This window comes from Poecilia latipinna, unplaced genomic scaffold, assembly GCF_001443285.1.
Source record: "Poecilia latipinna isolate Pla-1442-1.1 unplaced genomic scaffold, P_latipinna-1.0 Scaffold70, whole genome shotgun sequence".
NCBI classification, from domain to species: domain Eukaryota; kingdom Metazoa; phylum Chordata; class Actinopteri; order Cyprinodontiformes; family Poeciliidae; genus Poecilia; species Poecilia latipinna.
Window position 1 is genome coordinate 130,757 of NW_015112686.1, and position 16,783 is coordinate 147,539.

Here is a 16,783-nt window from a genome sequence, read left to right on the forward strand (position 1 = left end):
TGGACGGTGTCTGCTTGAGGTCCAGTCGTGAAAAATAACATTTCTAATGATAAACTTTATTGGGTTGGAGTTTACATACATAATTACTCTCAAATAAGAAGAAACTGGATATAATATGAATCTGCACTGGACAAATAAAGAAGTAAACCATGTTACAAAAACAATATCATTTGATTCCATCTTCAGACAACACAACTGACATGATGTCTCACAAGTGAGACCTTCTGCGCCGTATTTACATCCTGATGTCAAATGTGCAACTGCAACAGCAAGAGAAACGGAGCGATCCTACATCCAGTTCGCATTCAGATGCGTCAGTGCGGTTTAGTCTGTTAGCCTTTGACTCAAGCGGTGAAATTAATCTTGAATAGAACCGTCTGTGGAGTGGTGACGTCGGCAACAGCTATTTCCTGTCCGTCTGACAAGCCCAGCTCTGCATTGGAGGGAAATAAAATATGATGCATCTGCAGTTTTAAGGCCAAAAATAAATAAGTAAATAAATAAAAAAGACATCTCTTGTGTACCTTTTAAAGTTTTGCAGAGGTTTGGCCTTGTGCGCTCCTCGATGGACTTAACAGACTGCAATAAGATTAGAAAATGTGTTTTAGCTCAAGGTAAACGGATTGTGCAGCAGTTTAAATGTTAGATAATTACCTGCAGATACAAAGTCTTGTTCTTTCCTTCCAGGGTTGTGGTGATGGCCGGTGATTTCATTTGTCTGGACAGAAAAATTACACCATCTTAAAGTGATCATAGATCAAATTTGTACATTTCTCATATTGTCGTGTTTTTGTTCCGAGAACTCACAAGGAGGCCGTCTCTGTCAGGTACTCTAAAACTTCCTGTAATTTGGCAGAAGGAGGGAACTGGAGATCTTGAGGTACCTGGCTGCATGCTGTGCAATTTTCCTGTCAAAGAAAGATGATTTGGAACACCGGTCATTGTTCTCTGTATGAAAACTGCGAGCGCAGTCTATGGTTAGTTAAAAAAAAAAAAAAAAAAAAAAAACACAAACCTTTCTCTCAGCTTCAAAGGTGTAGGTGTATAGTCCATCCACGTCATTAAAAACCATGTAGTTATTCAAGGGAATATATGCACTGAAAAGACAAATCTGACTGTAATTGATGCTCACATCAAGGAATAAAACCTTGAAGAAAATGTGTTTCTCTAACAAACCTTGTAGCGATTTTAAAGACCTCGGTTGCACAGGCAGCTGTGAAGAGCAGAAGTAAAATGTATAAAAATGTTAATGATTTTCTGAATTTAATAGTTTTAATATTGCATTCTAACTACTTAAACTCTTAAAATCATTAGGTAAAACGAACTAGTTTAGTACAAACAGCAGAAATAACTCGGACTAAAATGTTTAAAGTAACCATTTAAGAAAAAGTAAACCATAATTCATTGCTAAGGTTGTATGTTAGAATATTAAGTCATATCCTCCATGAAACATCTATACAACATCCTGTTTACATCCAACTCAGGTTTTCCCATAATTTTCTAATTGCATGAGGCTAGATGTGGTTCAGTTTCATCATTTAGATTTAAACAATAAAAGATTAAAATCACACAGGAAACTTTGGGTTTGATGCTCCTTGAGTTAAATATCACTGAAAGGAATCAAAATTCAGCTTATTTAGGGGAGTTTTGGTGCTTTGTAGTTTGTTATTGTCGCCTATAAAAAGGCTGTTCTGCTGCCGCATATTCAGCTCGCATGAATTGCCACACACTTTCACGCAACATTCATTTTTATACATGCTGAGTTGTAAAATATTGTGCTGCACATTTTTTTGGGTGTACAGCATTTACACATGAGTCACTTTGTAATTTAACAGCAGGACAAGACTGAGCTTTGAGACACACGGGCCCCTGAAGACTGGAAAACCGGTATTGTGACTAATAACACTCGTTCAAGAAGAAAAAATGCTGCCACAAAAAGAAAGACAGTTCCTCTGTTTCTATGCCAACAGAGGTGAGTTTGCAGAGAACGTCTACTGCATTTGAAACTTAAAACGCTAAAATTAAAAAAAAAAAACAAATTGAAAAAAAAAAAAAAAAAAGAATAAGCTCTTATGTTGAAACTGTTCCTGCATCCTCTGCTTCAGAATATGTTTTTCATAAAAGGCAAAGCAAACTGACCGATGATGCCAAAAGCTCCGGTGAAGAAACATAACTACTTTAAAAACCCAAGTTTCATACCAGCAATAACAGCATTAGTTGATGCCACAGCGGGAATAATCCTCTTCACAACTCCTGCAACACAAAAGCCGACTCTGAGGTTAATTCTATCAGTTCTGTCAAAAACAAGAAGTGGTGTGACAAATTAGCGCTGCATGAATTAAAAGTTTTATAATTCACAGTCTCACCTTGCGTGAGTCTGTACGTCACTCCCGTGATGTTAAACTCTGCCGCTCTTTCTTGGGATTTCTCAAACACCCACTGGATGTGTTCTGGATTGTCACCGTCTAAACTCGTGTCTAGTTGAGAAGAAGGCAGAAGTTATACGCGTTTATACAAACTCAGCAATTTTTTTTTTTCTTTCCCACATTATATACATTTAGATTGATGCAAACCTCCAAAAGGCCTTTCTTTGGACCACTGTAAGATTCTGGCGTATTCCACGCAGTGTTCTGGTAGCCGCGGCATCGTTGCGATGGTACACATGGGGAAATTTATCTGTGGATTGAAACAATTGAAAGAGAAGAATTTTCCATGAGGACTTTGAGTCTCACATTTTGTTTTGTTTTCTAAAATACTTTCATGTTCCATATTGTTATTTTTTTACTTATCCTCTTGTGATTTTTTTTTAGCTCCTCTATAGTTTCTATCTCAAAACCATTAATTCTTTAAACATTCTTTATTTTCACAAAGCTTGCTCTAGCAGACCGATTTACTTTACACAGTTTCGTTGAGGCTGAAGGTTATGCTAAATAAAAGCTGTCAAGAAAAGTGGAACAGGCGCTGCTTCTGTACATAGATGATTCATAATTTGTTCTGCTGGAAGTTTGACTTTTTTGGTCAGATGCAGTAAAAACCTTACACCAAAACAGTTAAGCTGGGATTAATGCCCCACACCAGGCTGAAAACGTATCAGAGATCAATGGATTTCCGAGGTTTAGAAAGTGAACCTAGAAAAAATGGGGTTGCTACCTGTGGTGGGTACAGCTCCAGCGTGCAATCAATACACGCAGTCATGCCCGGCAGGATGACACGAGCGTTTCCTTTAAAGCCCTCCGTCCCCCCGTCGATGAGGGGGATGATGGAGCTGGGATCAAGGACTCCATCTTCATAGCTCAGGAGAGATATCTACAGAGATCAATCAATTAGGTTAGCTAAGCCTCTCCACATAAACAGCAGGTCATAATAGACAAGAGGAAAAATATATATATATATATATATATATATAAATTTCATTTAAATTGTACCAGCATTCCATTTATCCAGCGTCTAGCGATAATGGAGTCAAGTCCGCAGACAATGATGTGAAACTCTGCAAAGATAAACAGCTTGGGATGAGTTTGACCCCTCAAGTCATTCAAATAACCGATTAACTCTGCTGAGGTTTAGAGGCAGAAATGCACTTACGCCTATAGAAAGAATCATCAAAGTCTTGGATCTTTTTAAAGTGACTGAATGCTATCACTCAGGAAAGAAGCCGGGGAACCATGCAGTCGTATAACACAATGTTAGCTACACATGACTTGTTTAAGCAGGATGAAGAGTGAAGGATACGGGACAACTTTACATCCTGAGATACGACTGTTGATAAAATCAGCAGCCACATCCGCCTTTGGTCTTCCAACGTCTTTGGGCCTACACAAAGAATTAATGTTATTTATGAAAGATGTGGCAAGATGTACATACCAGGCTTTATGTATAGGAGATGATGGAGCATCGAGATTTGATGGATGGAATAAATACTATTTTTAAATACTGATTCATGAGAAAGTCTGGAAATGTTCCCATAATGTTAAGTTAATTTACTTTGATTGAACCCTTCTCATGAACCATCTTGGCTCTTGTTAAAAAATGACTTTTTTTTTTTAAATTACAGAGGTAAAACTAACCTGAAAAGAAACTGCCTGTTAAGATTTGACACATCAATGGTATCCATGTCAACCACATGAATAAGGCGGAACCCAGACAGGGCCTAAATAGAAAAAAAAAAATACAACATTGATATAATAATGCACCTCAAATAGCCCAGACAGAATGGATTTGATATGCCACTATAGGAACGATTAAAACCATTTCCTTACCAGATTCTTAAGGAGTTCACATCCCAGTCCTCCTGCACCGATTACCAGAATCTTGCAGGTCTCCAATAAAAACTGCAGAGACTGATTCGACAAAAACAGCCGTATTTAAACCAAACTACATCTGAACAGTGATGGACTCTATTCACATATTCAAGGCGGTCACCTCGGTGCTTGGCTCAAAGTCAGGATGGGTGAAAGGACCCGGCCTTTCCAAAAACTTCTTCACATGATTCCAGCGACCATCCCAGTCGCAGCCGCTATCCATGTGTCCACTATCAACAGCCATTCTGGATGCGAAACACACCAGAAACAAAAAGGAAAAAGAAACACTGAACATGTACTATAGTTCAAATTATTGCATTTTACATTTTTGAAAAGAGATGCATGACACATCGGCATTAACATCTGTATCGGCTGATGTTAGTTACGTTTTAATCATCAGCCACCATCTAGTTTGTGTGCTTGAGGAGGGGTGAGTGGGTTCGCCCCATGGTATTTGTTTGGTCATGTGAAAGTGATGCAACACAGAATTGTGGGTAGGGCTGGGCAACATGGCCTAAAACTAAAAGCTCAGATTCTTTTCTTATCCAATCCAGTTTGCAATTTTAATCAGTTGTTTTCTTTCTCCTTTTCTTTTCTTAAAAAAAATTACAAATGACAGAAAATATTTTCAAAAACTTGGTTTTATTTCAATCATACCTTGTAGGAGTTGACCTGAATTCTAAATACAACATTTTGACCTCCAGATCTTACTGTTACAAAGCAGTAATGCATTCAACTGTGCAGTCCTTCCTTAACATCCTTTTTTGAAAATACAAAAATTTGATGGAAGATAACTTAGAATTGAGATCTGCTGTGCAGTAATGAATAAAAAAAAACACTAAGATGTAGCACACTTAAATGTAAATCCTTAAAAAATACTTTCAATACTAAAGTTTCTTCCAAAAGCTTAGAAAGAGAGAAATCTTGTTGCCCGTTTCATTTTGTTTTTAACAATTTAGTCTCTTTATTTCTTATTGGTTGTAGTTTACCTTGATTTTAGGTGGCGATGAGGACTGATCAGAAATATACAATTTATTGTAAAGTGATCGTAAATTGTATTTAATCAAAACAACAAAGAAAATCTGCAAACATCACTTCAATTTACTCAAACTTGGTTCAGGAGATGGTGGATGATGTTAGTGTCATTCTGATGGAGGTTCAGTAGCAGAATGGCTGCTTTAAAACAGAGTGGTGCCTAACATCATGTTGCTTTGATTGACCACAGTTATCTCAAGGCTGACCTCATCACTCTGCATCAATGAGAGGGGTTAAATTGCTGTGGGAGATCAACAAAGTCTAGGAAGAACTAGGAGCATCATCTAAAGAAGTGTAAACTAAGGAAAAAGATTACCACCACTGCAGAGAATGCATGGGCAGACATTGCTGCAAGCTCACCAAGTCTGAGACATATGGACGCTGGTCCAGTGCAAAAGATACAACAGTAATGAAGTAGTAAAGTTTGTAAATAACTATAGTTCTTTTTAATAGCTTTAATGGATAGCTGTCTTATTGGAATACTGTAACTGCTATTTAAACTTGAACACGTAGTTCTCCTGGGTTAATAAGTTTGACTCAATGTTCTATAATGTCTTCAACAGTGCACAGTCATGACCTGTTTGTAGCTAACAAGTATCGCGAGCTTTGCAAATTTGTCATTTGTAGAAAATGACAGGTCTTCCTCTTTCTGTGTTATAACCCACAGTCCTGCTCCCCCCAAAAGTAAAGGATCTCAACCAGCTAACAAGGATATTAAGTGACCCTCTGCTCGTTGCCAACATGTTTATTTGTTTTATGTCTGCTGGCCCAGCAGTCGCTGCTTACAGTGCAACGCAAACCTGCCGCCAGTCAGAGACCTTTATTTAGCATTCGTCACTAACTTCTCAGTCAGGTCCTCTAATCGCCTTCTTTTCTTCTCCCTGGAAAAAAAAACAGTAAATCAGGCTCGTTTTAAGAGAAACTAAGGGTTATATTGACGGTAAAAATGACATTTGACGTTCATTGAGACTTACGGCTCCTCGGCATCCGCCATACTTTCACGGTCCCATGTCCTCGATTCAGGCTGCACTATATTCAGGGGAGTCAAAGCTGCGCAGCGAACCGCAGCTCCCGCGTTAACACAGAACTATGTGACTATCATGTACACCAGAGGGCGCTGTTGCTTTTTTGTACTTCACTTTCAAAGCACCAAGCCACTGACAAAAACTGGACTGAAATACAGACAGTGGTCCAGTCCAGCTTATGAAGTACCGTTGCTCATTGCTATCAGTGGTGTGGAAAAAAGTATCAGCATTTATTTATTTATTTATTTATTTATTTATTTACTTATTTATTTATTTATGCCATCGTCTTTTGATCATTAAATTATTATTATTATTATTATTATTATTATTATTATTATTATTATTATTATTATTATTATTATTATTATTATTATAAATAAATTCTTAGCCATTTATTATAGCAAAGTGACGATATGATGTTCCAATGTGACAACCTTATAAAATGTACAAAATAAATTAAACACACTTTTTCTGGTGTTTATTTTCTTCTCTGGCTCATAGGAAATGTAATGAAGTTTATGCATTAAAAACAATATACATATTTCCGTAATTTTAGCGTTTCCTTAGTTGTCCAAGTTTCTTGATTACAGTAGATGTCAATTATTTTTTACTTGACTGTAGTTTTAACGCATACTGCACATTTTAAATAGTTTGAAACCATCTATGCCATCTAATAAATCAAGCCGCGTAATCTCGCGAGATTTTCTTGACGTCACTCCTCTGCGCAGACAGCGGAGATCAGCTGACCTGTCAAACACGTAACGCAATCTGGGTTTGTTTTGGTTTTTCTTTTTTTTTTCTAAACCGCACGCTGAGCTACAGACATGGCAGCCAAAATGGAGCTTGCTCCTCTCAGACCATGGGATGACTTCTTCCCCGGAGCGGACCGGTTCTCCAAACCAGAGTTCAGGGATTTAACCAAGTGGAACAACAAAGTGATCAGCAATTTGATGTACTACCAGACGAATTATTTTGTTGTCGCTTTGGTGGTTTTCCTCATTGTGGGGTAAGTCCTAGTTGCGGTCCAAAGCTAAAAGCTAGCATCTGTTACACTTTTCCCACACACGCCCATCCGGAGTATGTGGACTCCTGCTTTTGCTGTATTGTATTGTAAGGAAACATAAATATATGTAAACATTCAGTAACATTGATCATTAGGGATTTGTTTTTACTGTCGTGTACTAATGCTTTATTTGGTTAACTACCCACCACAGATTGCTAGTGATATAGTTGGTTAGTATTGATTTTATATGGCTTTTTTCTTAATAGTTTGATTTGGTCAAACATATATTGGAAATTATGAAGTTTCTACACTATCCTGGGGTTTACAGCCATACCATGAACATCAAATTGTTGCCTTGGGCACAATGGTGGTGTTTGCAAAAATCAACAAAGGTAAGTCTACACCCTGGCTTATTAAAATGTGTTGCTCTGCATGTCCAGGTTCCTGAATCCCTTTGGCATGTTTCTGGGTGGTGCCGTGGTGTCTCTGGTCTTCGCTGGTTCCGTGTGGGCCGGGGAAAACAAGCCCACAATCAAGAACTTCAAGAGGAAGAATCCCACTCTGTTTGTGATTGGCGTTATGGCCACAAGTTACTTTGTGCTGTCGCTGTTTGGAGGTGTCCTGGTCTTCATCTTTGGAATCACGTTTCCTTTGCTGTGTGAGTACCACAGTGTCATGTGATCTTTAACTTTCAAAATCAGAAAGGGGAGGAAAAAAATTGTCTTTAGGGTTTGGCAAGGCTGCTCCATGCTTTAACGTGATATTGTTAAAATATGCTCTGCTTCACCCACATGTTGCTGCACACTGCCACTCAGCTGGCTGAGAGAAGGCTACTATACTTTGCTCTCCCTTATACGAAAGACAAAATTTAATGCTTGGAAATACGGTGGCAAGATGAAAGAAAACCCCAGACAATCTCATTGTTTGGATTAAAGGAAGACCACATTTTATTCTTATTAATGCAATGCTGTAATTCACAGTATGTAAACAATTTTTTTAATAGATGTGTAACGTCATACAGTTCCGTTTACTTCAAAGAGAAGCGCCATATTTATATAATTTAACCTTTAGATTATTGAAACTATAATAATACTGTCTATAGCATTTGTCCATTGTTTTTTTTTTTTTTTTACTTTGATTTCAGAAAAAATGAATTATATTGAGCTAGCAACTTCTAAGTTTGGCAGTACTTTTAAAGTTCTTATTGCAAAGAATAATACCATCTCTGATCTTCTGCTCCTCACTGAGGAATGCTGCTGGTACAATAAGCTGATATGAGCTGTTTTATTAGACAGACTACCTGCATGGATGGTGCCTGCAGTCAGCTACTTAACAGATGTGCTGCTTGTACCTTGCCAAGTGGTTTTTAAAGCAGCTTTACCTTGCTGAGTGATCGGAGGGATGACTGGCCCTTGCCAAGTCTTGCCTTTTATTTATTTTTTTTTTCTCATTTTCTTCATGTTTTTTTTTTTAGCCCACGGTACATAATCTAATGTCATGACTAGGTATAAAGGCAGTGACAGAAAGAAAGCTCAACAAGGTGAACTTTCTCTCCATGCTCAGGCATTTAGTGACCGTCAGCACAGGGAGTTCATCATTAGAGCAAATGTTGCAACTCTGTCGCTGTGGTAAAAATACGAAGCTGTTTGATTACATCCCAGGAGATCCACCCACTGCCTGTGTTGACAGGTTGCTAGGGCTTGTTGGTTTGGACTGAACCACATTTACTGGCTGATGTCATGCATTCAGTATCTGCCTGTCATGGAAATCAAATCATATGGCTTCATGCTTAGCTGCTGCTGTGAATACCACAAATGGTTGTTGTTGTGGTTTTTTTGTTTGTTTTTTTTTTCCTCACCACAAACTATTTACCCGTGTTTTACTAAAACATATACATTTTTCCTTCCATAAAAATGCCTCGCTCCTTGTTTCTGCTTCAGTGATCCTGATCCATGCATCTCTGAGGCAGCGCAACATGAAGAACAGGCTGGAGAACAAGATCGAAGACGTCGGGCTGAAGAAGACCCCGATGGGCATGATCATGGATCTCCTCGACCAGCAGGAGGAGAAGATTAACAAGATCCAGGATTTTATTGAGAATAAACTGCAGTAATGCTCGCGCCAGCCGAGTATCAAAGACAGCAAGCGAACAGAAGGGTATAAAATGGTTACAATATTTCAATATTTTTTCTTGCACATGTAAAATTACTGATACTTGCATTTCCACATTTTGTTATTTTTAGTTTTACATTTTATGTGTTGTTGTTAGCCGTCACAATATAAACTGGAATGTTGTGTTAGCAGGAAGTTGTCATTGTGCCCTACCTAAGGTTTGATAGTCCTAAGTGCAGACATCTCCAAAATCTACTCATTATCCAGTACTGATATGTACTTCTACTTCATTGTATATGACTATTTATTTTAGCTGAGTTATGTGAAAGAGCTCATCAAAATAAGTAAAGATGCTAAAATTTGTTGTAAAAATCTTTTATCTCTGTTTGCTACCTCAGAATAAGCAAGTTTAATCTGAATTTATAAACCCATATCAAGACAATTACAGAGGCCCTCGAACATGTACACTTTGATAAAGCCAGGTTTTTGCTTGATAACATTATTAGAAATGATTTTAACATTGGAACATTTTCCAGATTTTATGCAACAAATATCCTGCAAAGTTCAACTAAAAAGAAAAAAAACTAAACAAATGTTTGCATTCTAAAAATGTTACATGTGACATTATTTACCAGATGTATAATTTAGGACAACAGCAATAGAAATCCCTTTGTAGCATATACTGAGGTGCTGTGGAGACAGCCATCAAGAGAAACATATAGGAAAAGAGTGACGTTACAGACATCGATATGTATTTGTAAATATCACCAAACTTGTAAAAGGAAATTGCTCAGAGAAGCCATTTAAAAGTCAACAAATTCTGTGTTTTCGTATGTGACAAAAATCTGTATTTTCACACGTCTTGTCTAAAGAGGAGGGGAGGAAAACAGAATCATTTAAGCTCCAGATCCACCTAAAATGTCCTATAGCCTAGTTGGAGAATATATGGTCCACAATTCACATCCAATCTTACGAATGTTCATGTGTTTAATCTGATTTAAACTTTTAAAGTCAAGATTTTAAAATGCTTCATCATAGAGCAATCTTCTAAATCGCAAAGCTCTGGAATTAAGGGGAGTGTGTGCACTTTTGAGAGCCACTGCATGAAGCCAAACCCCATTCATCTGCTGGATGGATGTAAGAGCTTAAATATACGGATCTGAGACCAGTTTGTTGATTTGGAAAATTAGCTTTTGTTGCCTGAAAAAAATTACAGGTGTGTTGACTTATTATTATTATTATTATTATTATTATTATTTGCATACAGTTCCGGGCCAAATCGCCTAAACTGAGTATATACCCTCTAACAGCAGCTATGCAATACCAAAATCGAATGGCGAGTGCATCTTTAATGTATTAATATAAAGTCAGTATGTTCAAGCCTATTTATTCCAGTGCAATTTTGTTAAAATAAAAGCATGCCCAAATCTTCAAATGGCAGCAACATCTGACTGAATATATGACGGCAGATATCTTGTTCTGTTTTTACTTTTTGATCAAATTAAGCCTGCACCTGTAGTACGTATCTGTCATATACTGCTTATGCTGACAACTAACATTTATTGTTTTGCTGTTTGTGAATGCACACTGACTGAAGGCTAATGCATGTTATGTCTACAGATGGAACATAGGAAAGATTTGGATGTGTTATAGATGCTACTAGACACTATGTAACATTTCTAGATGACTATATTTCCTTATTTTAAAAAAAAATGTTCATGAAAATTCTTGGCATCTGAAAAAAAAGAGACACATTTGTCCTCTGTAAGTTTAACTTCATTTGCACATTTATGGTGTGGATATGAAGCTATTTAAAAAGATTTAGTTTTTGGTTCTTACATTTTCTGTATATGAAAGCAAATCATTATTAAAATAAACATATAATCATTTAAAGATTTACTTCTTGTTTGAAAGAAATTTGGTGTTTAGTGTGAGTGTGTTTTTACAGACAAATATGATTATGTTTTTTATATCTAGAGTAATTATTGGAAAGTTAAAATATAAAACTAGATAAATCTATTGAGAAAATAAAGATTATTTATTTAGAGTGGTCTTTAAGTAAATAATGCATTTAGCAACTAGATGAATTTGTTTTTTTTTTACATCACTAATGAATTGCATTTTTTAATCATGTTGGAAAGGCTCTTTGCACACAAAATTAATTAGACACAAATTATTCTTTCAGTGAACAATTTTTATTTTTAAGAAATTAGAACATTTTAAAAGTGCAAATTAATAAACTGTACTTTGTTTATTTTAACATTGCATTTTTATTTAGAATTTTAAGAACAAAAACACATTTATGAAACAAAAGCAAACTTATTTTCTTCTTATGTGGCAATCATACAGTAGTTCACTCTGTAGGGCTGTGCATGAAACGTGACCAAAATGAGTAAAATAAACATACTCCACAGTGAGAAAACAGCTGAGGCCCAGTCAGATGAGACTCGTTTCACTTGATTCCAGGGCTTTTGGGAGTGGCACCTGCAAGCAACAACACAAGAAAAGAACAATAGGTTCTCTGTATTTTCAGTAATAAAGTTAGACTTTTGCTTAAACGGATAGTCTTGATTTTGGTACTAGTTCAGTTCTCTCTCGTTTTCTCTACACAGACATCATGCTGCCATGAGTTTGGAGAAAAGTGCCAAAATCCTCACACAAATAACCAGTTGGACTGATTCAATCTTTTTAATTTGTTTTAATGAATAAAACTCAAACTGAAAATGATCTTGCCAGTGCAATATAAAGCAATATTAGCAGGTAACGTGCAACCTTACTCAAGAGATCATAGGTAGCATGCTCTGATTTATCTGCTGAACAATGAGGGTGTCACTAAATTATGCTGCCTGTGGTTGCTGGCTATATCAGCACTGTCTTTGTTGGAGCTGAAAAACATATTGATGCTACCAGCATCAGCAAACATAAATTGGCATAATAACAAACTCAACAGTCTTCAGAGTTTTCCACTGCTCTGAAGATTTCTATATTTTTCTAACTCACTACCCTGCTTACAAGAGGTAAGGAAACGAATATATTAACTTTAGAGAACCTCACTTTAACTTATATACATCTGCCTTTAAAAAGTGTAGAAACTGGATGTGATCAGCTTGTAAAGTCCCCTTATATTACTTTTTTTGGGCATTGGCTCTGTATAAAAAAAAATTACAAAATGAATCTATTTTGCCATTGAACTATCACTACAACATGCTCTTAAATGTAACTTTTTCTATAGTAATATTCCTTGGGTACTCACGGATTTGAGGTATGCCACGTTGCTCTGTTTGATCTCACTGAGGAGCTGATCACGAGGCGTGAGGTCAACTTTAGGAGGGACTCGTCTGCGAGGGACGGGCTTCAAAGTTTTTATCACGTCATTGAGGTTGGCCTTTTCTTCTGCCATCTCTCTATCTCCTCTATCTTTTACTTTGGGAGTCTTTCTTAGTTGGAAACTTGGTTTTTCTGATCTCCGGTCTTCTCTTGGGTCCAAGTCCAGGAAGGGATCACGTTTCTTGGGAGTTCTCTTTAACTGGATATCTTTTAATGGGTTTGATGGTTCTGCACTGGGTTGTTTGGGAATGCTGTTGCGCTTCAGACTCTTCTTTGGCTCTGGCTGTTTACTCTGATGCTGTGTTTGGGCTATGCTGCTCTGTTCTTGCATGGGTGGGACAAGGCCATGCTGCTGTAGGAGCTCGAGTGGTGGTATGTAGCCCAACATCTGCAGTAAACCAGGAGGCAGATTGAGACTATTCTCATACATCTGCATCATTTCCCTCTGCTCCTTGACCTGCTGCTGCCTCTGCTCCTCCTTCCTCAGCTGCCTCTGACGGTCGAGATTCCTGGTCAAGATGTTGGTCACCACCATCCTGGGGCCGGGCAGCTCAAAGTGGTAGCCTATCTTCAGGAGCGTGTTGTTTGCCTTGAGCAGACGAGAGATCTCCATCTCGGCATGGTGACCCAACATGTGCCTCTGGTTGTGAAAGCGAAGCTCTGTGAGAGTCTCGTTGAACTGGAGGCAGCGGATGATGGCGACGATCCCCTTTCCAGTTATAAAATTGGACTCAATGTTCAAAGTGGCAATGCTGCGATTTTCTCTTAACATGTTAGCCAGGCTGAATGCAGTGTTTTCATCGGCACCCGTGTTCGCTATGCTGAACGTTTTGACGTGTTTGTTCTTTTTCAGGGCATTCACGTAGTCTACGAGCATTTCCTTAGGAATGTTTTCTATGTTATTGAGGTTGACCTCAGTGATAGACGGATTGTTGTTACGGATTTTGTCCAGCGTTGACTCCAAGTTTGTCTCATTTCCTGAAGGACGTGATGTCATTTTGATATTATTAAGAGCCAACTTTGGGATTTTTAACTTGTTCACTTTAATTGGTTCCTTTTTTGAGAAGTTATCATTGACTTCACTTGTATTTGGCACTTCTGGAGTCTCTTGCTGGGGTAAACAATCTTCATTTGCATTTTCCTTTTTATCTTCATTGTTTACAAAGGCCACTTTGGAGTCTGGAACAGACTGGCTCTCCACTGTGTTATTTCCAGCTGTTTTTTCTATGGCACTGGGGGGGTCTACATCTTTCTCTGTATTCTCAGGTTTGAGATTTAAAGCTACTTTCTCAGTGGTTTCATTGTTAACATCAGTCGCTTTGTCCTTTTCAACCTCCTCTTCATCTTCTTCAATTATTTCCTCAATGATTTCCTCTATAATTTCCACTCCATCTGGATAGTTAGTGCCATCTTCCTCAATGATTTCTTCTATCACTTCATACACCTCATATTTGACATCTGTATTTTCTTCTTTTTCCTTTTTTCCAGCTTCCTCCTGTAAGATTTTCTAAAAGTAACAAATCAGGATATTAACATTGGAGCTGCAATACACCATGAGCTAAAGTAGCTTTCATAAACCTCTGAGAGTTTGAAGTCTTCTTACCTCACTAGGCAGCAGAGTAGCAGGCACTCTTTCCTCTTCAAGCATACGTTTTGACTCTTTCTCCCAATAGAGATAGTCAACCAGCGACCTGTGGTCAAAGCTTCCTGTTGGAGGTTTCTCTGTCTGGTCCTTCTGTCTTTGTCCCACTGGTACATTTTCATCTGGGGCAATGATGACGTCCATCTCACTCTGGAGCTCCTTGAGCTCCTCAGGTGAGAGCATCGCCAAGATTGCATCTTCATCAATCTCCTCCTCACTAAGATCCTCACCGTCTCTGTTGTCAGACATATCTTCAATGTATTGTTCCTTTCCTTCGCTGATGTTGAGAGGACAGATAATTTCTGCTCTGTCCAGAGTCAAGAACAGAGCAAAGTGGGAAGCGTCTGACTTCGACCTCAGCCTGAGAGACTCTGCCTCATGTGTTGTCTAAATTTAAATGCTGTGAACTGTGGAAGATATTTAAAGAGTTAGCAGGGGAGAGAGATGCTAGCATTCTACCCAGCTGGCTCGGCCATCAGGATCTTTTGGGATGACAGCTGCTTCAAGTAAAAGGAAAGAGGAGAACTGACAGGAGCAGCTGGTCCATTAACACGGGTCCAACTGGATGGCACTGGGGGAAGACTCCACAGCAAACAGTCCCTCCTGGAATGCTCTTGAAGGCATAACCTTTGGGATTCTACCTAACAAATTATAAACCAGAGAAAATTGTTTGTTGTTGGGTTTACTTCTCACTTTAGTTCGTAGATTGAAGAGAACTTTGGTGCTTTTTACCAAATTTTTAAAATAATTTTTTTACATTATATTTTAAAATATTAATAAAAAAAATAAGAAAGTTTTAGAAGTCATGATATTAGTAGGTATTTTTTGCTCTGCCTTTGGTACAATGATGGGATCATCCAGCAGTGTGTCTGAGGTCCAGACAACAGAGAATAGTCAGTTTATCAAGAGATAAAAATGTGTAAAAATGTGGTTTTTTTTAAATGGTTTGCAGAGATAACTGCCAATGAACTTTGTGATATCATCCATCTTTGCTGATCCATATCTTTGGAGCCAGCTTCAAAATATCCTGGGTTGTCCAAGTCTATCGTCTCTTTATTTTTTTATGGATCATCTTAAAATGGCACTGAAAGAAACGTAATGTTTTCTCTAGCTTTTAATTGGTGGTGAATTGTGTTTTAGTTCTCATTACTTTAAATATGCAACCCGTGTTTTGTTTTAGTGACTATATTTGCTTTTTTGTGTTTATTTTTTCATTTTATTTATGTTTTTTATTTGTAACCTTTTAAGATTTTCTTGGAGGAAGAAATCTTGTATCTCAAAGCACCATCCTGGCTAAATGAGGGCAATTAGGCAAACACAACTGTCAAATAGCTTCTGCAAGCAGGATAGAAAGAAACCATCTTATAATGGCAGTGATTTAGTATGCCTCGAGGATTTATGAAGTGATTTAAAAGGTAAATCAAACGTTAACTCAGTAGCTAGGACCCTGAAGGGATGATGTCATGCACGAGGAAGCCTCAAAGTTTATTTTGTTTTATTTCATGTGCTAAAACTCATCATTTGTGTTGATAATGAACACTAGAACTGATTGCGTGCAGATGATTTAGAGACAAACCACATGACGAACTGCTGAGGCGAAAACAAGACACACAGTGAGGTGTGCTAGGAGATAGATGCTATGTAATGGAACTGGTTGCTAGGCTTGGCTTAGAGCACAAAAGAACATCGGTGCTGCCCTTTTCTTGCTTATGTTCCTCCCTAGGATAAACAAGATGGGTTATTACAACTGCAAGTGCAGAGGAAGAGTGAAGATCAACAAGAAAGACAAGGCTGTGCTTTTTTTCTGACCAGTTAAATAGTATCTGTTGGCTCTAAAACCCAGCTGGTTGTGCTAGCATGCTGGTAGCTAGCAGGTTTTCCCCCAGACAATGAAACAGTGGTTTTGAAGAACGATTGTCTTGTTAGAGGCTTAGAAATAATCTAAAATGTTCACAGTCTGACAGTCTGGCAATTGTGACCACGATATTGAAGCTTGAGTTGTTCAGGATTTTTGAGTTTGCTTGTGTTTGAAGAGTGTAAAACAAATCTTTATTTGTTTTTGTTAAGTTGAACATGATAAACACAGAAAGTCGATTCTGGGATACCAGCTCAGGAAAATTAGTAAAGATTTAAAAATTCAGTTAAATTCAATTCTGTTAAAATATTTTATTATTGAATCGAACTTAACTGAGACCTTTTCCAAATTTTTGAAATATGTTCATGTTTTATGTCAATTTGGTTTTGTTTTTGAAAAAAAAAAAAAAAAAAAAAAAAAAAAAAAAAGGAAAAAGGTTGGTTGAAATCTTTTTTTTTTTTTAGAAAAAAAAAGAAAAAGGAA

The 16,783-nt window shown here is 37.5% G+C and overlaps 3 protein-coding genes across 5 annotated transcripts; 1 reads left to right on the plus strand and 2 right to left on the minus strand.

Moving 5' to 3' along the window:
• Positions 1-37: 37 nt before the first annotated feature.
• Positions 38-6,414, minus strand: LOC106934653 (NEDD8-activating enzyme E1 catalytic subunit). 3 transcript variants are annotated; one of them, XM_015014691.1, is made up of 18 exons: positions 6,311-6,414; positions 6,179-6,217; positions 4,423-4,546; positions 4,260-4,340; positions 4,068-4,150; positions 3,733-3,813; positions 3,586-3,629; positions 3,426-3,490; positions 3,151-3,306; positions 2,574-2,676; positions 2,367-2,477; positions 2,200-2,253; positions 1,177-1,213; positions 1,016-1,097; positions 808-908; positions 655-718; positions 525-579; positions 38-433 (listed from the first exon to the last, which is right to left on the minus strand). In XM_015014691.1, the coding sequence occupies exons 1-18, from the start codon at positions 6,328-6,330 to the stop codon at positions 345-347; spliced, it is 1,389 nt and encodes a 462-aa protein (XP_014870177.1). In that variant the 5' UTR covers positions 6,331-6,414; the 3' UTR covers positions 38-344. The 3 variants fall into 3 exon arrangements, with proteins under 3 accessions (XP_014870177.1, XP_014870194.1, XP_014870185.1); XM_015014708.1 differs by having other exon boundaries at positions 6,155-6,217; positions 6,311-6,372; XM_015014699.1 differs by having other exon boundaries at positions 6,123-6,217; positions 6,311-6,372.
• Positions 6,415-7,086: 672 nt separating this feature from the next.
• Positions 7,087-11,369, plus strand: LOC106934672 (PRA1 family protein 3). Its single transcript, XM_015014718.1, has 3 exons — positions 7,087-7,367; positions 7,805-8,022; positions 9,305-11,369. The coding sequence occupies exons 1-3, from the start codon at positions 7,186-7,188 to the stop codon at positions 9,475-9,477; spliced, it is 573 nt and encodes a 190-aa protein (XP_014870204.1). The 5' UTR covers positions 7,087-7,185; the 3' UTR covers positions 9,478-11,369.
• Positions 11,370-11,765: 396 nt separating this feature from the next.
• lmod3 (leiomodin 3 (fetal)) lies at positions 11,766-15,067 on the minus strand. Its single transcript, XM_015014731.1, has 3 exons — positions 14,407-15,067; positions 12,730-14,310; positions 11,766-11,960 (listed from the first exon to the last, which is right to left on the minus strand). Exons 1-3 carry the CDS (start codon positions 14,692-14,694, stop codon positions 11,913-11,915), a joined length of 1,917 nt encoding a protein of 638 aa, XP_014870217.1. The 5' UTR covers positions 14,695-15,067; the 3' UTR covers positions 11,766-11,912.
• Positions 15,068-16,783: the final 1,716 nt, after the last annotated feature.